General features: G+C 40.5%; 2 protein-coding genes, 1 long non-coding RNA gene and 1 pseudogene across 10 annotated transcripts; 3 read left to right on the top strand and 1 right to left on the bottom strand.

The window, feature by feature from the left end:
- The first annotated feature begins 572 nt into the window (after positions 1-572).
- Positions 573-2,961, top strand: LOC131626467 (uncharacterized). The gene is made up of 2 exons (XM_058897279.1): positions 573-679; positions 2,153-2,961. The coding sequence occupies exons 1-2, from the start codon at positions 670-672 to the stop codon at positions 2,959-2,961; spliced, it is 819 nt and encodes a 272-aa protein (XP_058753262.1). The 5' UTR covers positions 573-669.
- A 7,391-nt stretch (positions 2,962-10,352) lies between these two features.
- LOC131626466 (protein FAR1-RELATED SEQUENCE 5-like) lies at positions 10,353-12,840 on the top strand (annotated as a pseudogene).
- Positions 12,841-14,273: 1,433 nt separating this feature from the next.
- On the bottom strand, positions 14,274-17,456 carry LOC131626459 (uncharacterized). Of its 2 annotated transcripts, none has more exons than XR_009291129.1 (3): positions 17,063-17,456; positions 14,832-14,879; positions 14,274-14,751 (listed from the first exon to the last, which is right to left on the bottom strand). XR_009291129.1 is itself a non-coding variant. In XM_058897276.1 (3 exons), exons 1-3 carry the CDS (start codon positions 15,537-15,539, stop codon positions 14,462-14,464), a joined length of 369 nt encoding a protein of 122 aa, XP_058753259.1. In that variant the 5' UTR covers positions 15,540-15,878; the 3' UTR covers positions 14,274-14,461. The 2 variants fall into 2 exon arrangements, 1 of the variants encoding a protein (XP_058753259.1); XM_058897276.1 differs by lacking the exon at positions 17,063-17,456 and adding an exon at positions 15,509-15,878.
- A 1,985-nt stretch (positions 17,457-19,441) lies between these two features.
- On the top strand, positions 19,442-24,473 carry LOC131626476 (uncharacterized). Of its 7 annotated transcripts, none has more exons than XR_009291141.1 (6): positions 19,442-19,772; positions 19,847-19,940; positions 20,048-20,112; positions 20,595-20,802; positions 21,378-21,439; positions 23,842-24,473. It is a non-coding gene; the product is annotated as an uncharacterized LOC131626476 (long non-coding RNA). The 7 variants fall into 7 exon arrangements; XR_009291142.1 differs by having other exon boundaries at positions 22,641-24,473; XR_009291139.1 differs by having other exon boundaries at positions 22,612-24,473.
- The last annotated feature ends 2,626 nt before the right edge of the window (positions 24,474-27,099 follow it).

The following is a 27,099-nucleotide window of genomic DNA, read 5'->3' as shown; positions in this document are numbered from 1 at the left end:
CTGTCCTGGTTAACCGCTCCGAAGTCCAAGGGAAGACGCGGTCTTTTAGGAGCCACGTGGGATCCGAGTTATTCGGGGGATTGGATATGAAGGAGCCCTGCGCGGAGCAGGGTCCTCGGCAAGGATGATGTCCGGGGGAGAATGAACGCCGAGCGCGGTGTTGGTGCCGAGCAAGGCGTGTCGGAAGGCCATGAACTATACATGGGCCTCTGAGGCTTATTGGGCCGAAAGCGGTGTTGGGCCTAGCCTTGGCCCAGTCCAGAACAGGAGCCCCCCAAGTCGGAGTTTTCCGGTTAAGAAACTGTGACTTTGCTTCTACGCTCGGACCCTCATTTCTCGTGGTTGCTCGGTGGATCGGTCCTCGTTACATATACGCGCTCGGAGGAAAGTCCAGTGGTGGGCGAAACGTCGCGCGTGGGAACCACGCGCTGACGTGGCATAGGCATTGATGGCCTAGGGTCTAGGAGGCGGCGCCTGTCAGGAGAGGTGACGCTTCGCCTTCCGAGCCTTTTTCCCTATAAAAGGGGGCGAATTCTCTCATAAGGGAATTTTCCTTTCTCTATTTATCTGCTCGGCTTCGATCAAGGGTTCCTCGGGGCATAATTTCCCAGCTCGTTCGTCATATCAAGATCGTTGCTTAGCGAAGGATTCTCCCCGGCCATCTACATCATGTCTGCAAGTAAGTTCGTTTAGCCTGTCGTTGCTTTACTATTTTTCATAGAACTTGTGTTTCGCTTTCGAGGTCTTCGCCATCGTCATCCTCCCCGGGTTATCCAAGCGATGCCCGGGGTCGGCGTGGGTTGGCAGGCCGTAGTACGTTGGCGTTAAGATAAGCTTTCCGATTGTCGTGTCATCTGTGAGTCCTCGGCTGACGAGCGTTGTTCCTCGATGGGGTTTGGCCGGGGGCTCCGCTGCTCCTGCTCTACCCTTTCGCTTGTCTTGCGGTGGAAGGGTGGATTTGATAGACTATCGAATTCACTTCTCCCTTCTGCGTGCAGGTGAATCAGATTCGAGCGCTTCCTCAAGAACTGGCTCGGACACCGACTCGACGACCAGTGATTCCGACAGCTCGACGGCAACTAGTTCCGACGTCGAAATTATTGAGGAAGAGGGCACTCCCTCGGCCGAAGGCGTTCACACGGGATCCCCTGGTTCGAATGCCGAGGGAGGGGTTTCCCCTATGCCGTTATTCAGTTATGAACATACCGTTGCGCCCGATTGGATAGCCGAGGAGGCTCTGTCTGTTGTTTCTCGGTATACCGCGTCTCTGGATGGGGCGTTTACAGAAATTGAGGTCCTGGGGGAAGGTGATCCGCCCAATTATCAAATAGGTTGCCCGTCTCCAGACGAACGCATATGTTCTCGGTTTGCCGGGGACGGATTTGCGATGTACGATTACGTGTTTAGGGAGCTCGGCTTCCGGTTACCCTTCTCTGATTTTCAGGTTTCAGTCATGGCGTTTCTATCTCTGGCACCGTCCCAAATTCATCCGAATGCCTTTGCCTTTATGCGGGCATTCGAGATTGTTTGTGATTATTTGGGTATAGGTGCGACGTCTGCGTTGTTCGGAAGGTGTTTTCGTGTTCAACGGCAGGCGTCAAACGGGCGGTACAGCTGGGTTTCGTTCAGGAACGCCGAGCGTAAACTCTTCGGAATGTATACTGACTCCGTGAAGGGTTTTAAGGATCGATACTTCGTTGTCCGCCCCCTAAGTCCAACGGCCTATTCTTCGGTGTCGGATATGGTGGCCGAGCGGGATGCCGAGGGGGAGATAGTAAGGGATGAACATGGGCAGGAAGTAAAGGAGTTCTGCACGACGTTTCCGTTTTTCTGGTGGAAGGGTCATTTTGCGTCTCCTCCGAAATACTACGCTTGGGAGGACGATGACTTGGATGATCAAGACCGGGAGTCGTACTCGGTCCTCTGCAAATATGTAGATAGCTTTACCCTGTCTCGTTGGGTGACGAGGAATGGAGATCCCATACTGAACGAGGACGGGGTGCCGATCACGGAGCAGCGGCCTATTAATACCAAGGCTTTGCTAGCTTGTCGGACTCCCGAGGAGACCTGGGCGTTGTTAGGTTGTGTCTATTCCCCTTGCTTTGTGATCTCTGTCCGGTATTTTGCTAACTCGTTTATTTTTTCTTTGCAGAGGCTATGCCGGAGAAGGAGGATAATATCCTGAAACAAGCATTGGATGCGAGGAAGAATCAGAAGAAGAGGAACCAGGGTACCGGAGCTGGAGAGAACTCAGGCTCGGCAGGCTCCCCTCACAAGATTCATGTCGACGAGAGGTTACCCAAGAGACCTCGTGCTTCCGAGGGGGGACGTCCGGATCAGTCGAACCTGGGTCCCGGGCGCGCCTTCGTGTTGCCTTCTTGCTACAAGGATGGAGGCTATTTTGAGAAGTTCCCCTTGGCTACCTCACCGGATGAAGCTCGTCGGATCAGTGATATGGATCCCCCGTCTCTTCAGAAACAGTTGGCGTGCGACAGTGCCGCCGTGGTGAGGGTCTTGGAGATGGCCCAAGTGTTGGCTAGTGGAGGTTCGGGCTCGACCGAGGCCCTGAAGGAGGCCGAGGCGGCTAAGAAGGTGGCCGAGGACAAGGTGAAGACCATGGAGGTCGAGCGCAAGGAGTTGAGGAAGAAGGTCGATGCGGCCCTGAAGCAGAAAGATGCGGAGGTCGCGGCTGAGAAGAAAAAGCTGGCTGACCTTCGACTCGAATGGGCTCCCTCGGCTGACGAGTCGCCGGATGTGGCAGCTCTGAAGTCCAGGGCTGAGTTTGCGGAGAAGATAGAAAGCCTGAAGATAAGCCTGACCGACATGGCCGACGTCGGTTTCGAGCGTGCTCTTAACCAGCTGAGGCTTCTGAACCCTGGTTTGAAGGAGGATAATGTCGGGCTCTCTTCGAGGATCGTAGATGGCGTGTTGGTGCCTGAGTCCCCGGGGAGTGAAGAGTAGAAAGTGTAGTTCCGGGCCTGCGTGTCCGTTTTTCTCGGCCTGCGTGCCATTCTTTTTGTTGGGCTATGCCCGGATAATTTTTGGGGCCTGCGTGCCCGGTAATGATTGTAACCTTTGACATCGCCGGCCAAGTTGGTCGGCAATTTTAATGTCTTACAATTCTTCTTGCTTATATCTGTTTATTTTTACTTTCGGCGTTATCACTGTATGTTTGTTCTTTTCGATAACATTCCTGCCGTGCTTGTATGACGAGGTATTTCCTCTGAACTTAAAGTATTTTGCGGTTGTTCTAGGTGACCGATGACTTATGCTCGGACATGCCGGAGAGTCACCAGTATACTTGTGATATTATTGGTTTTGTGGGCTATGCTCGACCTAGATTGATTGCCCGGGCGTGTTGAGTACGGGCCGGGTGCGCAGAGCAGGTATGCGCTTTTAGCGAGCGCGAGACCGCGGTTGCGGCCAAGCGTTCGCGGCGTGAACGATCCCATCGCGAGCTGGGGTTCTGCCATGCAGGTACTTCCACGGGGGGTCTAGGTGTAGAATCCGCCGAGGGGTCGGTCCGTCTATCCGACGAGAGGAACCGATCGTTGCTGTCGTGGAACACTCACGTCCGTACCGACGACGTGGCTCCGTGCCCGTCCGTTACCTGAGTTTGGTTGGGGGCCGGGCGTTTTAGCTTATGTTTAACTGTAATAACGTCTGAGTTTTTCAGCATTCCAGGGTCGAGCAAGTTTTTCACCGAGAAGATTCTCGAGGTAGTAGGCGCCGTTCTCGGTTTTGTCATAAACTCGGTACGGGCCTTCCCAGTTTGGGGCTAGCTTGCCTTCGCGCGAGTCTTTCATGTTTCTGCGAAGTACTAGGGCGCCGATTTCAAATTCGCGCTTTATAACTTTGGCGTTATGGCGAAGAGCTATTTGCTGTTTTAGTTTAGCTTCTCGGAGGGCTGACCCTGCTCGAATCTCTTCTACCATATCGAGTTCTTCCCTCATGGCCTCGTCGTTAAGTTCTTCCTCGAGGGGGAATTCGGTGCGCCGAGAAGGCTCTCGGATTTCTACGGGAATTACGGCTTCGGTGCCGTAAGTTAGTCGGAAAGGAGTTTCGCCTGTGCTCGAATGAGGCGTCGTCCTGTACGCCCAGAGTACACTATGTAGTTCCTCGACCCAGGCTTTTTTGGCTTCGCCGAGTCTTCTCTTTAATCCTCGGAGGATGACTCGGTTGGCCGCCTCGGCCTGCCCGTTCGTCTGAGGGTGCTCGACTGAGGTGAAGTGTTGCTTCGTGCCAAGCTTGGCCACAAACTCTTGGAATTTTTTGTCAGTGAACTGGGTGCCATTGTCGGTGATTATGGCCTGAGGGACCCCGAACCGGGCAAGTATGTTTCGTTTGTAGAAACGGAGCACGTTTTGAGATGTGATCTTGGCAAGCGCCTCGGCTTCTATCCATTTCGTGAAGTAATCGACGGCGACCACGAGATATTTATTCTGGTACGAGCCGACCGGGAAAGGGCCGAGGAGGTCCATTCCCCAGGTGGAAAAAGGCCAAGGAGAGGAGAGGGATTTGAGCTCGGTGGGGGGAGCTAGGTGCATGTCGGCATGCCGCTGACATTTGTCGCATTTTTGAACATGCTCTTTGGCGTCCTGCTGCATGGTCGGCCAATAGTAGCCGGCTCTGAGGGCTTTCCTTGCCAGCGACCGGCCGCCGAGATGCTGGCCGTTAATCCCTTCGTGGATCTCCTGCAGTACTTCCATTGCCTGCGAGTCGTCGATGCATTTGAGAAGGGGAATGGAGAAGCCGCGCCGATAGAGTTTATTTTCGATGACTGTGTACGAGCAGGCTCTCCTTTTAATAGCTGAAGCTTCCTTCGGATCATCGGGGAGTTCGTCGTTCATGAGGTATTTGTATACCGGAGTCATCCAGCAATGGTCGTCTCCGATGGCAAACACTTGTATGGCCGGCGCGTTTTTGGCTACGCTTGGATCGGACAAGACTTCCTGTATCACCGACTTGTTCCCTCCCTTCTTTCTCGTGCTTGCGAGCTTGGATAAGAGGTCGGCCCTCGAGTTGTGTTCCCGAGGGATGTGTGCGACGTCTGCCTTCGCGAACCCTTTCATCTTTTCTTTGACGAGCGACAGATACTCGGCTAGTGTGTCGTTTTTGGCCTGGTAATCGCCGCTAACTTGCGACGCGACCAGTTGTGAATCGGTATAAATCATGACTTCCCGAGCGCCTACGTCCTCTGCAAGGCGTAGGCCCGCTAGGAGGGCTTCGTACTCGGCCTGGTTGTTCGATGTGGCGAAGGAGAGGACTAAGGATACTTCGATGACGAGTCCCTCGTCGTTCTCCAAGATGATCCCAGCTCCGCTGCCCGCGTGGCTTGAGGCACCGTCTACGTAGATGGTCCACTTATTCACGGTGGGTGTTAGGGAGTTGGAGATCGTCGTCATCTCGGCCACGAAATCGGCGAGTGCTTGGGCTTTTAGCGCTTTCCTGCCCTCGTATTGTATGTCGAACTCGGACAGTTCGAGGGACCATTTCAGCATCCTTCCGGCCATGTCTGGTCGGCTGAGAAGCTGTTTGATCGGTTGGTCTGTCCGGACGACGATAGTGTGGGCAAGGAAGTAGTACCTCAGTCTTCTGGCGGCCGTTATTAGGGCCAGCGCGATTTTTTCTATCTGTTGATAGCGGACCTCGGGTCCTTGTAAGGCTTTGCTAGTGAAGTACACTGGCTTCTGCCCGTCTTCCGTTTCTCGGATCAGGGCCGCGCTGGCTGCCTCGCCAGAGACGGCCAAGTAGAGATAGAGAACCTCGTTGCTGTCTGGTCGGGATAGCACCGGGGGTTTGGAGAGCACTTGTTTGAGGTGGGATAATGCTTGTTCGCATTCCTCGGACCACTCGAAAGCTGCTTCTTTCCGAAGAAGCTTAAAGAATGGAAGTGCATGCTGGGCGGATTTCGCGACGAAGCGGGACAATGCCGTGAGCATTCCGTTTAGTACTTGGATGGATTTTTTATTGGTGGGGGTAGGGAGGTCTGAGAATGCTCGGCACTTATCAGGGTTGGCTTCTATTCCTCGTTCTGTTAAGTAGAAACCGAGGAATTTGCCTGCCCGTACTCCGAAGGTACACTTCTCCGGATTGAAGCGCATCCTGCAGGACCTGGCCTGCTTGAAGACCCGCTCGAGATGTAGTGTGTGGTCGGAGTCTTCTCGAGATTTGACGATCATGTCGTCCATATACACCTCGAGTGTGTCGCCGATTTCCCCTCGGAAGACCTTGTTCATCATCCGCTGGTAGGTTGCCCCGGCGTTTTTGAGTCCGAAGGGCATTACGTTGTAGTAATAATTGCCCGATTCGGTCATGAAAGCCGTGCATTGCTTGTCGCATTTCGCCATGGGAATCTGGTTGTAACCAGAATAAGCGTCCATGAAGGACAACAGTTTATAGCCGGCCGAGTTGTCGACCAGTCTATCAATATTAGGTAAAGGGTAGGCGTCTTTTGGACATGCCCGGTTAACATCAGTATAATCAACACACATTCTCCATTTTCCATTAGATTTTTTAACAAGTACAACATTTGAGAGCCAAGTTGAGTACTTGGCCTCGGAAATAAAATTTGCCTCTAGGAGGTCTTTTACAGCTTTCTCGGCAGCCTCCGCTTTCTCGGGAGACTGCCGACGCCTACGTTGTACTACGGCCTTGGCGGTTGGATTGATGGAGAGGTGGTGACAGGCGACCTCAGGGTCGAGTCCGGGCATCTCTGCGGCGCTCCAGGCGAACAGGTCGGCATTGGCTCGAAGGCAGGCTATGAGTTGCTTCCTCGGCAGGTCAGGGATACCCTTGCCGATCTTCACTGCTCTGTTGGGGTTGTCTCCCAGGGGGATCAGCTCGAAGTCTCCGTCGGGAACAGGTCGGACGGGATTCGATTGTGTTTCCTCCCCGGTCTTCAGTTCTTCTTGTGTGAACCTTGCATCGAGGTCGACTGAGCTGACGTTGGCCGTTGGAACCTGATCTTCCCGAGGACGCTTATCTTCGGCTCTTGGTTTCTTGTTGGAGCTGGTCGGAGGAGCGATCAGCTCTAGTCCTTTGACGGATGCATCGAAGATCCTTCTCGCAGCTTCAATGTCGGCGTTGATGGTGGCCACTTTCCCTGTCCTCGTGTAGAACTTCATCTTCAGATGGACTGTGGAGGGCACGGCAGTTAGCTCGGCCAGTGTTGGGCGTCCGATGATGCAGTTGTACAATGTTTTGCAGTCGATTACCAGAAACCTGGTTTTGACTTGTCTGGACGCTTCCCCTTCCCCGAAGGTGACAATCAGCTCGACGTAGCCCCATGGTTTGGTGGTGGCTCCGTTAAAACCTTGGAGGTCGGAACCCACATAGGGAGTGAGGTGCGAGTCGTCCAGCTGAAGTGTTTGGAAGAGGTGGGAGTACATAATGTCGACTGAACTGCCTTCATCTACCAGGACCCGTCGCACATCGAAGTTTGCCATTCTGGCTCGGACGAGAAGGGGAATGGTGGCATTTGGAGCTCCGCCGGGCAGTTCTTCGAGATAGAAAGTGATTGGCTCTGACTTTCCTCGGAATTTCCGAAGAGTAGGGCCGAGATCTGCATTGGCGCTGAGTAGCTCGTCGAACTTTCTCTTGACCGAACTGACGGTGAGAGAGCCGGGGTCGCCGCCGTTGGAGATGACCATTGCGGTGGGGAAATGTTCCCAGGTGCTGAGGGCGGTCGTCACGCCGACTGAAGGGATGAAGTCTTCCGGTCGGGTTACGGACAGCGCGACTTGGAGCGGTCTGCTGTCTGGTGAGTTCCCCTCGTCAGAGTTTCGAGGGATGTCTCTTCTGGAGGGTTCTCCCTTCTTGGTGTATTTTGCCAGGTGGCCCTCTTTGATCAGGGTCTCTATGGCATCTTTGAGATGTACGCATTCGTCGGTCATATGCCCGTGACTCTTGTGGTACTTGCAGTATTTGGACTTGTCCGTCCCCGGTCTTGTAGGATTTGACTTCGGGGGCCTGATGTTGGATTTCTTGAACTCGGCGTTCTGGCAGTCGGACAGGATTTTCTCCCGGGAGGTGTTCAAAGGAGTGTAGTCGTTGAAACGCCCTGCTGGTCCTCGCCGTTCTTTGACATCTCGGGCCCGGTCGTCCCTTCTTTTGTCTTGTCCTCGGCGCGACCCCGAGTCTTCGAGGTTTGAGCTGCGAGCGGCGCCACTGCCCCTCGGGGCTCTGATTGCGGCTGCCTCGCCTTCCTCAAAATCGATGAATACCTTTGCTTTGCTGAGGAGGTCATTCATCGAGTTTACCTTCTCGATCTTAATAGCTTTCTTGAAGTCACTGCCGGGGAGAAGTCCTCGTTCCAAGATGTACCTCTTCATGTAGTCTTTTGTCTGCACTTGGACGGCCTCCTTGTTGAATCTTTCAAGGTAATCTCGGAGAGGCTCGTTGGGTCCTTGGACTACGGCCTCGAGATTGGCTTCCGATTTCGGTTGCCGTCGGGAGGCTGTGAAGTGGCTCAAGAAGAGTTCTTTGAGCTCGGTCCAAGAATGGATGGAGTTCGAAGGGAGGTTCCTGTACCAATTCATCGCTCCCTTCCTGAGGGTGGTCGGGAAAATGCGGCACTTGATCGAGCCTCTGACGACGTGATAGTCCATGACCGCTTCGATACTCCGGATATGGTCGTCGGGGTCAGTGGTTCCGTCGTATTGGTCCAATGCTGGCGGTTTTTCCATCCCCCGAGGGAGGCGGGCTCTCCGTATACTAGCGGACAAGGGGCTGCGGAAGTCCTCCTCGTCGCTCGGCCCTGGTGAATCGTAGTGCCTGTTTCGTCGGGGATCTTCTTGGTTGTTACCCGTCGTTGCTTTGGAGGGACCCCGACGGCCCTGTTCGGGGGAGGGGCTTCTTTGTTCAGCGGTTTCAGGTTTCTGGTTCTTCCTGTTCTTTCTGTGTGGAGAACGGGAACGAGTCCTCCGGCGGCGATGTCTTCTCGGGGGAGACCTTGAAGAGGACGGGGAACGCCGACGGTATCTTCTCGGCGGTGAGCGCGAGGAGGAATAGGAGTGTGACCTGTAGCGTCTCCGTGGGGAAGGGCGACGTCGCCGCTGTCTTTCCAGCTCGTGAATTCGGTCATCCTGAATTCTGAGGAGGCTGTTGGTCAGTTGTATTTCCTTGAGCAAGCGGACGGTAATGGGGTCAGTGCCTTCGGGAATGTTGAGCGGCTCCTCTTCTTCTCCATGACGGGCTCTCTGCCTCTCGGAGGTGTGGGTGAATGAGGAAGCATGTTGCCCGTCGCGAGGGTCGGTTTCATTCACATTCTGGGCATGTTCCGGCACGTTGGTCGTTCGGATCGGTTCGCCGTTCTGAACGTGCCCTTCTGGAGGAACATGGTCAACATTCTGGACCTGTTGTAGGACCTGCAGCAGCTGGGTGTCCTGGGTTTCATGCCCGGACCTTTGTCGCCGACGACTCCCCCGACGATGATTAGCTAGCTCGCGGGAGGATTCCTCGATCAGCTCTTGAAGGAGGAAAGGGTCAGCGCTTGGGATGTTGTTGTTGTCAGCCATGACGATTGGTGATGGTTAGCTTTGATCTTTGTTCTTTAAAGATGGGGAAGCAAGTTTCCCACAGACGGCGCCACTGATCGTACCTGATCAGAAGGATCGTCGTAGGCTGCTCGGACTGGATCTTCTAGGAAGGAGGAGGAGGGGGGTGTACCTGCAAGGTACTCCAATGCCAAAGTAAGATGACGAGCAAAGGAGCGCAAGTACTAGCTAAGAGTGAGTAAGAATTGAATACCTGACCCTCTAGTTGAAGAGGGTATATATAGCCCCCAGCGCTGGGCCATGATCTCGCTATTGGGTTGGATTCCCAAGCCCAACTAGGAGACTGCCAGGTTTCCTGAACGGAAATATCGGAGGTGCGTGTATGCCCTCTGTCCTGGTTAACCGCTCCGAAGTCCAAGGGAAGACGCGGTCTTTTAGGAGCCACGTGGGATCCGAGTTATTCGGGGGATTGGATATGAAGGAGCCCTGCGCGGAGCAGGGTCCTCGGCAAGGATGATGTCCGGGGGAGAATGAACGCCGAGCGCGGTGTTGGTGCCGAGCAAGGCGTGTCGGAAGGCCATGAACTATACATGGGCCTCTGAGGCTTATTGGGCCGAAAGCGGTGTTGGGCCTAGCCTTGGCCCAGTCCAGAACAGATATTAATTCTCTCACTTCCCTAAATGACTTTCTTTATTCCATACAATTAACGTTAACTCATGTTAATGCTTCCTGTATCTTCATGCTTTTAATTTAATTCATTAGCTTCTTCCTCTCTTTTTTTTCTCTTCAGAAAACCACTTACATATCATCTTCTTCATATTCTATTATTCACTGTGTTTCCTACATTTTATTGCTATGGACAAAGACATGTCAATTGACACTCAACTATACAAGGTAGACATTCTTTTAACTTGAAATCAATTTTTCTTTAATATTTTATTTAACGAAAACAAAGTGTAGCCAAGAACAAATAATATATCAAATACATATAAATTTATTTAACATAATATATCAAATAATATCTTTAGTATCTCTCATATTTAAGAAAATGATTTAATTTCTGTTTAGGTAACAAGATCAGAGATTATAAATTAATTTAAATATATTTGATATCATTGATTTATTTTGTAATTTTTAGGAAAATGAATGGGTGCCAAATTGTGATGATGAGTTAAAGCCTAAGATTGGACAAATATTTGATACATTAGAAGAAGGTGGAGAATTTTACAAAAAATATGCACATCGTGTCGGATTTAGTGTGCGTTCATCATCAGAAACTAAAGATAAAAACGGCGTGAAGCGTTGGAAGTACTTGGTTTGCTCAAAACAAGGTTATTTGCCAATGAAGACAAATGAGATGGAGCAAAGTGAATATAGTATCAAGGTTAGAAGAAGGAGTCTTACAAGAGAAGGATGCAATGCAAATGTTGTTTTCAAACGAGTGGAAGAAGGTAAATATGAGTTAGTTCGATTTCATGAGAGTCATACGCACACACTTGTTTCACCTATGAAAAGACCGTTTCTAAGATCTGCAAGAAAAGTGAATCCCATTCACAAGAATTTGTTACATGCATATAGTAAGGCAAATATTGGAACATAAAAAACCTCCCACTTATTAAAAGAACAGTTTGGGGGCTATCAAAACCTTGGTTGCACACAGAGAGATCTTCAAAATTATTCGAGAGATTTAAAGACATTGAATAAAGATTCTGATGCACATGTTTTTATTGATAACTTTAGAAGGAAGCAAGAAGTTAATCCATCATTTTACCACGCGTATGAGTTAGATGAAGAAGGTCGGCTAAAACATGTTTTTTGGGCCGATGGTATTTGTAGAAAAAATTATTGTGTGTTTGGGGATGTGATTTCATTTGATACTACCTATCAGACAAATAAGTATTCTATGATTTTTGCACCTTTTACTGGGATAAACCACCATAGACAATCTATAACTCTTGGAGCCGGCTTTCTAGCAAATGAGAAAATTGATGCATTCATGTGGTTGTTCCAAAAGTTTTTGGAAGCAATGGGAGGAAAAATACCAACTCTTATAATAACTGATCAAGATCCTGCCATGAAGGTAGCTGTAGAAAATATTTTTACTACCTCTACTCATAGATTTTGTATGTGGCACATAATGAAAAAAGTTTCTGAGAAAATAGGCGGTTCTATGAATGCTAATGAAGAGTTCAATACAAGTCTTAAGTCATGTGTTTGGGGGTCAGAGACGCCAAATGAGTTTGAAGCTACATGGAAGTCTATAATGACCAAATTTGAGTTAGAAAATAATGATTGGTTGTCACATATGTTTGATATTCGAGACATGTGGATTCCAGCATACTTTAAGGATATTTTCTTGGCTGGGATATTGAGAACTACATCAAGATCAGAAAGTGAGAATTCTTTTTATGGTAATTTCTTGAATCCTACTGTTAGCTTGGTTGAATTTTGGATGAGGTTTGATTCGGCAATAGAAGCACAACGACATAAAGAGTTAATTGCCGATAATAACTCAATTCATTCTACACCAAAGTTAATTATGGATCGTGGCATAGAGCGACATGCGAGAGATGTGTATACTCGTGAGAATTTTTACATATTTCAGAATGAATTATGGCTTGCATGTGTAGACTGTGGAATTGAAAATAAGAAAGAGCAAGATGGAGTAGAAATATTTCATATATATGATAATGGTAAGGTCAGTAGTAAACTTAGAAAAGTGGTGTATAATTTGTCTGACCACAATGCCAACTGCTCATGCAAAATGTTCCAGGCTGAAGGAATACCTTGTAAACACATATTTTGTGTTTTAAAGGGAAAATTTCTAAATGAAATACCAAGTAAGTACATTGTGAATAGGTGGACTAAGTTTGCAAATAGAAAACCTATTTTGGATATAGCTGACAATGTCTTGGATAAGTTCTCTGATGCAGAAAAGGATAACAATCTCATTTCAAATGTGTGGGATCATTTACTTAAGTGTTTGGACAAGGCTGGACAAGATAAGGAAAAATTGCTTATTGTGTTAAATGGGGCTGTTAACATGGGAAAGCAATTGGATGAGTTTGAAGAGAGTTCTAACCAAACTAAGATAGGTGATTTGCAAACCTTTATCGGATCCAATATACCTGAAGAAGTAAAAATCCTTCCCCCACAATTTTCAAAGACTAAAGGTAGTGATAAAAGAATAAAAGGTGGAAAAGAAAAGTCTCTTGAACAACAACAAAAAAGAACAAGACTTTGTAAGGCATGTGGTGAATATGCTTATCATGATAGTCGCAATTGTCCAGAAAAATCATCTTCATCGTTACCAGAAGAATATTATAGAAAGGAATATGAATAAAGTTATCAGAGGATACCGTTGAAGGGTGTAGTAGCAATTTGATTTTATTCTGATATCAATTTTGATTCTGATATAAAGACTTGTTTAAATTATAATTATTAGCTTGCTTGTTTTTGATTCTAATATATAATATATCTGTTTTGATTATGATATAAAATCTGGTTTTAATTATAATTAATATATTGTTTTTAATTTTGTTATAGTAGTTTTTAATTCTAATACAAACAATTGACGAAAGTTAAGGTTAATATATAAAACTGGTTTAAATTATGATTGATAGCATTTTGTTTCGATTCTAATATATCAAATTGATGGCAGTTTAATTATAATTGATAGCATTTTTTTTCTTCTGATATAAAATTGGTATAAAACTAATACTATAAATTATAATTAATGGCATATTGTTTTTTAATTTTGTTATAGTATTTTTTGACTCTAATGCAAACAATTTTCATAAGTTAAGAAAATAATACTTTTTTTTTCTAATATACGTTGGTTGAAATTTATTTTAATTTGTATTAATTATGATTTTATGAAAGAACAAGCAATCCAACATACACGTAGAAAAGTTAGCTAGGGAAGGGAAGTGTGAGAATTAACATCAATTGTGTTTTCCAAATTAATAAAAACCACTCACCATTTAATTAGATCAAAATCAATGATTTGAATCCAATGGTTAAAATTAACTCCTCTCATCTCTCATTAAAATAGTCCAAATAGTCCTCTCACTTGATATGGTCTTAATATATATATATATATATATATATATATATATATATATATATATATGGAGAAGAAATTTAAATATTAAATAAAATAAATAAAGTTACAAGTTTGTTTCGGTAGGCGCCACACATCTCGAAATCTCTTTGTTAATGTACACTAAATTTTAATTGTTCTCAGACCTTACATTACATATTTACATTCGACTATTTTCTTTTTGCAAATATAAACTCTATGGATGACTTTTATGAGATTAAAAAATCAATAATAAATTAATTAATCAAAATAAAAGAAATATTTATATGTTCAGTCAAACAAATTAATTATTTTAAACGGAGTCAAAACATAAATTACAATCAATTATTTTAAATGGACACCAAACTTAAATTACAAATAATTATTTGCAATTTGGAAAAGGAAAACCCGACATCATATGATAAATATAGTCCAAGATTTGTTATATTTAGCCATCATATAATATAATCAGTTTTGTTATGAATAAAAAAATCTATATATAATCAGTTTTTTTTTTTAAATCTGAATTTTTAGGAAAAAATTATTTTCCGTTTTTTTTTCCACGAATTTTTTTTTTTGAATTTTTCTTTTACTTTCCGATCTTTTTTCCAAAAGTTTTTTTTTTTTTCAGAAATATTTATTTTTACTTTTAAATTTCTTTATTATTATCATGAGAAATTAATTTAAATAATAAAACCAGTTTATAAAAGGAAACTGGTTTTGAACCGGTTCTAAATTGAATTTGAACTGTTTAAATTAAATAGTTCAGTTCATTAACCATTTAAGTGGTTCGGGTTTTTTATGGTGCAATTCAGTCCAGTTCTAGTATACAATTCAATTAACTATATTTTTGAACACCCCTACTCTATACTATAATAAAGTCCTAAGGCGCAGGCACGGTTTCGTTATTACCCTGAAGTCGGTACGATACCCATGTTTCCATCGGCACGGGCACGGGCACTCCTAGTGGGGTCTGGTTAACGGAGACTGGTGGTGGTGTTACAGTAAAATACTTCCTTAGAAGTATCCCCACTACTATTAGGATAACTAACAGTCCCGCGAATACAGATAGAATGATCGGCAATGGATCCGATCTGCGGATACTTCCATCTCCAAAGTAAATCGAAGGGAAGATGAACTCAGGCGGGAGAGCGGCAAATGGAGCAATTGCACCTAAAATTGAAATAAAAATAAATAGTATGAAAACTCTTTTTATTCATTTTAAAATATCAAATAAAAATATACAAAATTACCTTGAGGTGGTGATGAATGATGAAGTTGCCTCATTTTTGTGTAGCCAACTGTAAATACAAAATTCATAGTATTCAATCTCTAAATTCACAAAATCAATTCTAAAATTAAAAATTAACTAAGAAAAACAAATGAATTAGTAAAATATATTGCTTTTATCAGAGTAAGTATCCGCTCTATTTAGGAAAATGTCCTGTTACTCAATCCTCACTCTAGATATGCAACACGCGGCAAAAAAAAATTAATGGCTTTGATTTTTTTTGAAAAGCCAAGAATATATTTCCATTAAAACAAAACACATGCACAAGTCATGTCTGCAAGATACACCACAAATCCATCTCTACAGTCCTGAACATACCAAGTAACTAAAAAAAACAACTCCCACCCACTGCTATTCCATACATCATTAATCAGTAAAAACATACCTACACTACACACATATCAGACACATTAGTATATTAACTTTTTAAGAAAATTAAATCACAGTTCATTCTCTTTCGTTACTTTTTGTTTTTTCTTACAAAACCCATTTTTCATTCATCTTCCACCTTTTGTAAAAAAATAACTCATTTTTTTCCACATCTTTAATCACAAACAGTCATACATGCCACCACCACATCTTTAATGCAAACAACAAATTCAAGTCATCTTTAATCTCAAACAAAAAACTAAATTTTACCGTCTATAACACGATTTGATGAAGGAATCATAAAATGACAATGACGGAAAACTACAAGTTTTACGGCGGCGAGCTGGTTGAGTTTACAACGGCAAGATGACTAAGAGATCCGAGTCATAGTGGGAAAACTTGAGTTCACTAAGGCGAAAAACTTTTTAAGGTGAGGAAGAAGAACAGACAGAAAGATTTGAGTTTTTGAGCATGTTTGAGCGTGTGATGAAGAAGGAAAAAAAAGAGATTTTGATATATTGTGATTTACTTACCAAGAGAAACACATGCTTTTAAACTTTTAATCTATATCTTGTAAGCTTATCTAGAAAAAGAATTGGGTAACCGGACATTTCCCTAAATGGAGCAGACACAGACTCAGAACAAAATATTTGTTTGGTTTTTGGTATTGAAAATGCCACATCCCAGTAAATTCCATTAAAGCAGTTACTATATACATACACACTCAAACACGTGATTCAAATTTTTTCAGAGAAAGTGTTTAAGAAAAAGAGTGATGTTACTGATGTGAATGATTTATATTGTTGAGCAACGAAATATTATTTAAAAATAAATAATTACTTTTTAATATAAATAATTATTTTTAATTAAAATTAATTTTGTTATCATGTTAAGAAATATAGATAAAAATATTAATTTTTTTAATAAAAAAATATTAAATTGAATGAAATATTTATAGATAGCTATACCTATATAATACCTATATATAAAGAGGATACATAGTTTGGGACTGATATATTTTTTTCTCTAAAATATCCTTTATTCTCATTTTAGTTAATTTTAAATAAAACACAATATAAATATTAAAAAAAAAGTGTCGTTGTAACTTCCATTCTCTATAAGTTACAACTTCATGGGAGTTACATAACTTCTATTATTGCACTATAAATCCAATCAATTGATATTTTTTTTTTAATAAGCAAATCCTATCAATTGATAAATTTTCCCGTCATTATTACACCTTCTCAATTTTACATAGATTTTACTAATCAATTCCTTGGTGCATCTACTCAATTATTACAACAAAACAAAAAGATGAAAAGAAAAAAAAAGAACGTGCAGCATGCTACTCACGTGAACAGTACATGATGTACTGTTCATAGTCTTCTCCGACAAATTAATGCCATCTACGACGGCGCCGGCGACGGCTGATCCTTGAGAACGAAGATCAAGACCACCGTTCTCCTTGTTTTTCCATGTTGAACTCGAATATGAGCTTAGATTTCTGTTTTGAAACTTCTAACATCCTAACCGAACACCACAACTAAACCCTAACTAACAAAAAAACTCCATAGAAATTCAAAACGAACACATCAATACGATCCTTACTCTATGCTGAATCTGAACACGCAAATCATACATTCGAACAGCAGCTATCTCGTGCAAACCGAATTCGACATCAAGAATAAAAGAACGCTTTCAATGCAACACACAACACCGAAATGTGAGCCTAATGCTCCAGCCTCCTTGGTGTGAGGAGCGCGCCAGATGAACATGAACCTAGTCATACAGTTCTAATATGCTGAGAAAGATTCGAGAACTTACTTGGTGAAGAATATGAAACTCAGATCTTCAGAAAACTTCTTACAACGCTGCTTTCTCCTTGAATCTCTGAGTCTTGACGCTGATGATGGATATGATCCGAGGCGGAGCAGAGAGAACTTGGAGAGGTTAGCTTGAATTTGTGGAAACTTCGGACTTGAATCTTGATAGGTGACAATGCTTGCGAAGAGGATGGAGGTATTGATGAAGATTTTGTGGTGTTGATCGAAGATAAGAGGAGTTGAAGAAGGATAAAGATTGAGGTGGTTGGTTATGGAGGTTGGAGGAGTTTGTTTGGGTTTGTTACGGTGGTTAGATGGTGGTGAGAGAGAGAGAAAGAGTAATGAGAGAGTGAAGTGAAGAGGGAGTGGTGAAGAATGAATCGTCTCTGAGATTTTGTGAAGGGTTTTGTTTATATAGGGTGAGTGTCCATGGAGGTTATGGTGTGCATGATTGTAGAGTAGCTTTTCCTTCACAAACTTAATATGCAAGCTTGGTCAATTATAGTAAACTTCTCCTTGCTTTCACGCGCACAGTAACTTGCATGGCCAATTTTGAGAATAGGCCTCCCTGGAGCGCGTGCTGCCCAGTTTCTGGCCTGGTGCCTAAATCAAAACGCAACCTTGCAAAGGCGTGACATTGAGACTTCATATTTCATTCCACTCTCAACCAAACAATGTGATATTGGTGTCAAACGAAAGAGGGCGTAGGATATAACACTTTGACTCTTAGATTGGATTCTGAAAATCATTGTACCTCTCTAAATTTAGATATGAAAATGGCCTACCATGTGTTCGATCATATGCTTCGCATGCCCAGAATTTTTGTGCCTGGCCATATGCTACGATATGTTTTTGCAAGACCATAACTTTGGGACCTTGTAGCTCATTAATTTCTTCTTCCATTAATCCGATTCTTTGTTTTTTTAATATATAACATGTAGGAAAATAGCTGGATGTCAAGTTTTTGTCCAATGGATGTTTACACTTCTCTAAAACTGGCTTCAAACATGGCGCGCCATGTGTTTGATAAATTGCCTCACGCATGCCCATAAATCTGCCCAGCCTTATGACTTGACTCAAATGAAAATCCTCAACTTCAAACATTAATAACTCTTCAACCAAGCTTCAAATGGAAATGTTTCCAACTACAAAGTTGTTCTCCTCCTCAAGAGGAGCAACTATGATGTTGGAAATGTTCCCAAAAAACGCTTTTTGCCACGTGTAAACCAGTGCTAAAGTGGACTGTTTATCGTACTTTAAAAGACTCAAAATATTTTCTAAGTATGAAAACTTTCTTTTTTTTGAATTTTTCTATTTTTGGTAACTTTTGCCGAACTCCTGATTTTATTTATTTCTTTGATTTTCTTTGACCGATTTTCCATCAAAAGTCAATATTTGACTATTGGCCCTGATTTTGACCCAAAAGTCAACATTTCCTGATTTTCTAATTCCAGATGAATTTTCCGATTAATCTGTTTCTTGCCCAATTTCCAATCAGTCTTCAACTCAATGAGAATCAAATGAATACTTCCTTAATGCACCCATTTTCATACTCAACAACCATCTTCTGATTAAATGTTGACCGAAAAGTCAACATGGTTAACTTTGGTCAAAACCCTAACTTGGAAAGCTTGATGAACTTGAGGATTATATCTTTTAATCAAAGCTTTGGCTTGGAGACAATAAAACCCCTATTTTAGGAGGATTTAAATGGGAATGATGCCATACAATCAGACTTCAAATATTCCCTTATTTTTGATCAGGAATTTCTTTTGCAGAAGCTCTTTTCTTATCAATTCTGGGTAGTAACCATGATATGGATGAATGTAATGGATGAATGGCCTAGATGAGGTATGCACATGAATGTAATGTGAAGGCCAATTGGGGAATAAATAAGTGGGCAAATTTTGGGGTGCAACACCTCCCTCCTCCTTTCAACTCTCTCTCATATAGTGTCATAGCATTCTTATATTAATATTATGTGACATTATCTCCTTCTTTTGAGAGAGAGAGAGAGAGAGAGAGAGAGAGAGGTTGAAGGGGAGAATGAGAGGAAAAGGGCACTACAAGAAAAAGGCTGATTTGCTGGGTGATTTTTCCAGGTGACAAACACCTCGCAATTTATTGTAGTTGCGGAATGCAACCAACCTCGCAACGCAGATTTTTTTTAAAAAAATATAAATGTTTTTCCTTTGTATGTTGTGAGTTGGGTAACACTTCGCAATTTTTTTTTAAAAACTTTATATTGCGGGGTGGAGTACACTACGCAACATGCAACATCTCTTTTAATGGCGGGGTGGAGACCACTTCGCAACTTTTCTAATAAAATTGGGGGGAAATAGATATTTAAATTAATGATAGTACAGATAAGCAGGGACATGTGTCAGACACGGAAGTTGCAGGGTGATAAGCACGCCGCAAGTGTCAACGACAATAAACTTTGCTGGGTACCCATCACCTCGCAAAGTTTCTTCAACACAACGTTTCCATTTCCGTTTCCCACATTCAGTACTCACCATCAACCACTGTAATCTCATTCTCCCTCTCTTTGTTTCCCCCAAACAGCCACCGCAAACCACCCAGAAAAACCCTAAAAGTTCTATTTTTCTACAAATCAACATCAAAACAGCTTGTAATATCGTGTTGGATTTGTCTATCACCGCCTTCGCTCAACAACAACTTCTCAATTTTGAAGCATTACACAAATTAATGTAAGCTATTGCACTTAATTTTAGGGTTTGTTTGATTTCGCTTATTTGAAGTAGCTTATATTTATGTGAATTAGGCTCTGCTCTAGTTGGTAAAGTTGCTGGGTTCAAATTTCGTTTTGTGTTTGGGTTCAACAGCGCTGTTACGATTTTGACGGCAGTATTACAACGGTAACGTTTCATGAACAGTTCCATTTCCCTGTCAATTTCTGTTCATGATATTTTTGAAGTGTTGCAATGCACATTTTGATCATTGATGTATACTGTGTTTACTGCAGTTTTGAAGGGGATTTTTTAGGGTTTGTATGAATTTTTGTTGTTGTCCATTCTGATTCAAGATAAGGTAAGTCTTACTCTTGTCTTTCTTTTTGCTTTTGAAAATTTTTCATTCTCCCCTCTCCTTTACTGAACGTGTATTAGTGATGCAATTTCATTCTCCCCACTTTCTGATATGCAATTTTGTTGTTGTTCCATTTTAGACAATTCTTGGATAGAAATGACATGGTAGGGACAACAATAATGTAACCACAAAAAGCCAAGTTATTTTTTCTATTAACTTATGCTACAGTAGTAATAATTCTATAGATATTGAACTCTGAAATTGAACTTTTTCTATTAACTTTTTGCTGTTAGATATATGCCAAATTTGTAGGATGTTTCTGTCAAAAGATATTGAACTTAGAAATTGAAAATTTTGTTAGTTTTTGTTAGAGGTGTTAGAGATTGTGAAATCAAATGTTAGTTTATGCTTTTAATTCTCGCTGTTTCTAGTCTACTCTTGTCCTAACCACGAATATTAAAAGACTGATGGAGCAATTGAAACAGGAGGTTGCCAAGTCTGGAGGGAAACCGAATTCTGATTCGAAGAAAATAATTGATGATTTGATGCAACAAATTAAGAATAGCCTTGCTGAGGCTGTTGACTCGTCTAGCCTGAAAGAGAAGTATGAAAACCTGACTCGTCCAGCAGGAGAAAGTCTCACCGATGATGAATTGAGAGAGAAAGTTGGTGCAAATCGCAGCTTTTCTTAATGTGAGTTCAACTAATCTACACAATTAACTTCATCTGCATTAACCACTTAATTTTTTTTTTTTGCGAAAGTTGTTTAAAATTGGTTGTCGAAAAACCATTTCTCTTTGAAAATTGACCCTTAAATAATATTTTGTGAAAATATCTCTTTTTTGTCAGAGACTGCTGCTAATGTGCAGCCGGTGCTGATAGCGGAACATGGCCAATATTTGTTAGAAACATGTTTTAAAGAATTAAAGAAGATACCGGACGAAATGTGGCTGATATTTTTCAATCATTAGACTACAAGCGCGAATAAAACATAAAACCATTTTGTATTTTTTTGAGTTAGAATGTTGCAGTTAATTTTAGAATGACTTGCTTGTTTTCTTCCCTTTTTAAAAATCGCAAGTGTTTTCGCCGAATAGACATAGATGAACATTGTATAAATTATTTGTGATTGAAGGACATAATAAATAACATGATGTTGTGGTGTTTGAATGTCATATTTGCAAGAATGAATGGTCTGCTTAATTTTGATGTGTGCTGCAAGAATTTCTTGATCATTGATCATTGATGTATACTATTGCTTACTGCAGTTTTGAAGGGGATTTGCGAGGGTTTGTCATAGAGAAAGAAACCGGAAGAAGTCAAAAAATTGGTATAATTTTGGATTTGCTAATATGAATTTGTGGTACTTGATTGAATATTTGCGGTAATATGATTAACTTAGTTAGATTTCCTGCTATGATCTTTTCCACTTTGTTCAAGTAGGTTCCTGTCACTTAATGCTATCCCTGTCACCTAACATCATCTTAGGGAATAGATTATTAACCCGCAAACTGTGATTTTCTACACGGTGATGTAGAGCAAACCGACTTTAATGAGCATCACAAGAAAATAAGGTGTACAAACTAAGAAAGACATTGTATGACCTGATACAAGTACTAGTACCACATGCTTGGTACAAAAGGATTAAGTCCTGCTTTCAAAATCTAAAGGATAATGTTTATCTAAATCAATAGTTTATGTGGATCACTTGATATTTACAGAAAACAATAGAGAAATGTTTAAAAAATGAAAAAAAAATCATATAGAAAGAAACTTTGACATGACTGACTTGAGAAAAAAATCATATAGTAAGAGAAATGTGGCATGGTTAGTTTTGTGTTTGTTTGTTAGTTATACAGTTTGTTATGGGTAGGTGTATATATTAAACAACTAAGCAACAAATGAGTTAGTTTTTTTATTGGATAGAAACACTTAGTCTACTCTTGTCCTAACAAGATCAAACTCGAGTATTACTTGCACTAGTTCGTAACAGAAAAGTATAATCACACTTTAGTAGCAGTGGTGTGACATTATCAGACACTTATAACAAGTTTAGAGGCAGCTGTAGTATATAGTTTAGATAGAAACAGGAAATATGGTACATAGAAATTGTTGCTTACACTATAAAAGGACTAAAGGAACCACCATACTCATCTTCCAAAGCTTGTGGTAGATCCCAATGGAAAAGGGTTACAAATACTTCTATACTTGAAAAACTAACAAATGTCTTAGAAATTATAAAATGAAAAATTCAAGATTTACAAAAAAATGAAAAACTGGATTAGGACCAAATTATTATTATTATTTTTAAAAACTGAATATTGTTATTTTAATATTGTAAAAACAGAATAATTTTTATTATTTGTTAAAATTAAATATTCTTATTATTTTTAAAAACAGAACATAATTATATCCATTTGTTTCTTGTTATTGAGAAAAGAATTTCCATTTGTTTCTTTTTCCATAGACATTTTTGAGTCCATAATAAGAACATAATTATAGTGATAGAGCATCATTATATTGGAAATCAGACGAGTTTTAGAAAAAATTTGAAAAAGCAAAGCAGCGTAGAACATCAGAAAGGGGAGCCGTTAATCATAGAGCCGGAAGCATTAGTATTGCTGATCATGTTTAACAGATGGTAATATAATTTTCTCTCACTACTTTTTTTAAATTATATTGTTAATTGTGTTATATTTTTATTGGACTTCTATATGTATTAGGCCGTGGCTAAAACAAGACCTCCATTAATGCAAGAGCTTTACGAGAAGACTTATCGAGATAATAGTATCTCTTCTCTTTGTTTTAAGCAATATTTGAATATTAGAAACAACAAATAATTTTAAAATAAAAATTAATTTTGGGCTAGTCTTAATTTGTACAATGTAGCATCCAGTAGAAAGCTAAGTGAGATTAATTAGAGATAGTTCCTTCACTAGAACTAGAAGCTAGTCATGCCCCACTAGCTACTTTACCATCGCCATATAAACAATTTTCTAAGCATAGGTGTGTACAAATTAGGAAGCAAAATCAATTATCATACTTTATGTTTGTTTCTATGTTCTATTTTCTTTTAATTTGCTTAACTTAAACTCAAATCATAATTTTTATTGTTTCTCAAATATAGCCATGTATAATAATAAACTTTGAAAGCAAGTTATCATAAGTATTTCCATGAAGTTTAAATAAGAACCGGGAGAGGCGTCACTTCATTAACTACATCATGTGAATAATACGTACTTCATATATTTGTGAAATACTTGAGGTGAATTTTCATTGTTGTTGAATAAATTACCTATAACAATAGCCCTCACAAAAAAAAAGCATCAAGTAGTAGATAAGCTTTCACCAAACACTGATTTCAATATTAACTTTACACATTCAAAGTACTGATCACATTCTATACTTTGTGGTTAATACACTACTCTCAAAAATGCAAAGTCAGTGGTGTGAATTTATTACTAATGACAGGTTTAGTTTTTAATGACAGGTTTAGTTATTACTCCTCTACAAAAGCTAAGTTAGTTTTTATGACAGGTTTGGAATGCTAATAAATATGGTTCGGGTTATTATCTAATGTCTAGTAATTATTTTTATTCTGACTACAACATTGACAATAATGCATTAGATTTATAGATCACATATTTAGAAGGCTTGTATAATAATAGGAATCACTAATAATAAAGCTTGCTTATACATTAGTTTTCTTATACATTATTTATGTGTGTGTAGCCAGAGTACCAAAGGTTGAAGAAGGAGTTTTTAGTTAAACATCCTGAGTTAGGCGGTCCACATGGACGATATCCTCTTGATTCAGCTATTGATCAGTATTTGTGGTTGAAAGCAAGTAAGGAAAAGAAGAGAAATGGAAAAATTTATGCTACTGGACCTTTAGCTAGCAACTACAAAAAAGGGAATAGGTATTCTTTATTTAGGAGAATTGCAGACAGGGAAGGATCTTCACGTCCTCCGACATTAACCCCTAAAATAACTGAAACAATTAAACAACTAGCTCAGAGTGAAGCAGCATGTGAAAATGAAACATTGAGAAAAAAACAAATGGAGTTGGAGGAAGCATTGAGACTTTCACAAGAGCAAATGATGCTTACACAACAACAAATTCAACAACAAGTGCAACAACAAATACAACAACAAATGCAACAACAAATGCAACAATTCTTTCGACAACAATATGGTGGTGGTGGATTTGGAGCGGTTGGTAACCAAGGAGTGGTAGACGAGAATGATGAAGAAAACGAAAATAATGCGGACGACCCGGATCCCAAGTGAATATTATTTTGAATTTAAATATTTTGGATTAATCATGAATTTCTTTATATTAAATATGCATTTCTTTATATTAATTATGAATTTCTTTATATTAAGTATTAAGTATGAATTTAGATATTTAGAATTAACTATAAATTTAGTATTTTTAAAAAAAAATTAAATTTTAATTATTTATTATATTTATATTATTCTAAATATTTACAATAATATATATTTTTTTTACTATATACGTTATTATTTGCGTCGTGCAATAAACAAGGTATGTCAAAATAATTGCCAGGTGAAATCCACCCTGCAAGTATTAAATATTCAAATATTGCTAGGTGAAACTCACCCCGCAAGTTGCCTAACATACTGCAATCCCTGTTCCGGATCATCTGTGTCACACTGAACGAAGTTGTTAGTACCTATTGGAAAGCGTGTTTGCGGGGTGCTATAAACCTAGCGAATTTGCGGGGTGAAAAGCACAATGCAGAATCACCTGTGTCACCTGCTCTGACTCAACTGAACAAATGTGCCTGTACCTCTTGGAAAGCGTGTTTGCGGGGTGCTTTTAACCTAGCAAAGTTGCGGGGTGAGAAACACCAGGCAAAGTTGCGGGGTGCGAATCCGCTGGGGTAAACCTATAAATATAGGTTTAGATTTTTAAAATGTAGCCAAAAATAGCGAAACTTACGTGTAATTAGTGAATTCCAATTTAATTTAGTATAAACAACCATCTCCATCTCTCATTTCAAAAGAAATAGCTTTCTCCATCTGATATAATACAAAACTTTAAAAATAAATTCAGTGTTACTTATAGTTGTTACTCTTTGACTATGAATTATTTGCATGGTTAGTATAATTATTAATTCGATTTACGTTTAGGTTGACACACAAAAGTAGTATAATTATTAATTCGATTTACGTTTAGGTGTATCTGCAAAAGTCTGAAAAAATGGAGCAGTGGAATATGCATAGTTAAGAATGCGGGTTTAAAATCTTGACCCTCTCCATAAAAAATATAGAGATTGTTTGCGAATTTTGCATATTTTAGACCTAAAATATAAAATTTTAGGGTCCGTTTGGTTCAACGGAGGGGAGGGGAGGGGAGGGAATTTAATCGAGGGGAGGGGAATGGAGGGGAAGAGAGGGGAGAGAATTTAACTAAATATATGTTTGGTTCAAAGAAGGGGAGGGGAGGGATTTTTAACCATAAGTATGTTTGGTTCACAAGGGGAGGGGAGGGATTTTAAAATCAATTTACCTTTTTATCCTTATAAATATTATTATTTGTGCTTCGTAAAAATAATTCATAATAAAAACTTGTTCATTCATAAACCATAATATAACCGTAAACAACAATAACACACATTAGTTGAACTATATATATTCAACACAAATCAAACTATTATCTGATCTTATGATTCATCTAACCTAATAAAACAATTCCTATAATTAAAAATAAATAAAATAAGGTTAGAATATTAAAAAAATTAAATAAATAGTATTAGAGTTAAATTTTTTATTTATAACATAAATATATTATATTTGTATATATTGTATATTGTTATCATATATAAGAACAGATATAAATATAAGTATGTTATTATTATAAAAATAATAACATAATATTAAAAAGGGAATTTCAACAAAATAAAAAGAAAAAAACTCACCTGAGAGGAACAACGCACAAATAGAAACCGCACAATAGAAAAAAATAAACGTGAAATAATACGGAGAAAACATCTAGTCTTTAATAATTCAATAAGGACAATCTTGGAATTAAAAAAATAATTGAGGTTAAAATAGGAAAAATAATATAATTATGATTTACTAAATCTTCCCTCCCCTCCAAATCCCTCCAAATTGGAGGGGAGCAAAAAGTGAGTCTAGGAGGGATTTTGCTCCCCTCCCCTCCCCTTATAAAAAATGAACCAAACACATATTTTTATAAGTATCCCCTCCCCTCCCCTCCCCTCCATCTACTTCCAACCAAACGGACGATGTAAATGCATGTGCCTGCAAAAAAAAAAAAAGGGACCCGTAAAAAAATACGGACAAAATAGACACGCTCAACAAATCGGAACTGTTTTGACAAGAAATACCCATTGAATATATTGCTCTATTTTTTCTAATTTTCTATATTTTAAATTTTATCAACATTTTTTCAATTAAAAAATATATACATTCTTGAAACATGTTAGGCTCAATTTCCCAATAAAATTTCATAATGTATGTTGTGTGTTGACAATTTTATTATTTAAAAATGCAGATACTTAGTTTCATTCCGTCATTTTAAAAAATTGAAATAACATCAATTTTATTATTTAAAAATGCAGATACTTAAGGATACTATCAATATCAAGACTCCAAGCGGAACCAGAATGGTGCAGCAAATTGATTATGAGTGGAGACCATCATTTTGTAAGCAATGTAACAAAGTGGGTCATGAGTGCAAGAAGAAAGAAGTAATCAAGAAAACATGGGTTCCAAAACCAAAGCCTCCACCTGATGCAGAGAAGCCAAAACCTCTGGAACAGATAGACCCTGCAGTGGTGAAAGGGAAACAAAAGGAGATTGAGGAAGAGGCCAATCCTTGGTTGCAAGTGACTTCAAATGGCAAGCCATTCAAAGCACTTAGGTTTGAAGACAAGGAGGGCCTGGATTGCACGAAAGGTTTTGATATCTTGGGAGTTGGAGAATGCTCCACAGTCAATG

The sequence above is a fragment of the Vicia villosa genome, unplaced genomic scaffold (genome assembly GCF_029867415.1).
Source record: "Vicia villosa cultivar HV-30 ecotype Madison, WI unplaced genomic scaffold, Vvil1.0 ctg.000291F_1_1, whole genome shotgun sequence".
Classification (NCBI taxonomy): domain Eukaryota; kingdom Viridiplantae; phylum Streptophyta; class Magnoliopsida; order Fabales; family Fabaceae; genus Vicia; species Vicia villosa.
The sequence above is the reverse complement of the archived record's forward strand: the minus strand, read 5'-3'. Positions and strand labels throughout refer to the sequence as shown.

What these genes read in the sequence shown, in the direction of transcription:
- LOC131626459 (XM_058897276.1), bottom strand. Translation starts at nt 15,539, where the DNA reads ATGATTCCTTCATCAAATCGTGTTATAGACG. An exon ending in ATCAAATCGTGTTATAGACG is followed by an intron (nt 14,880 to 15,508) that starts GTAAAATTTAGT and finishes TTGTATTTACAG; the next exon opens with TTGGCTACACAAAAATGAGG. An exon ending in TCATTCATCACCACCTCAAG is followed by an intron (nt 14,752 to 14,831) that starts GTAATTTTGTAT and finishes TTTCAATTTTAG; the next exon opens with GTGCAATTGCTCCATTTGCC.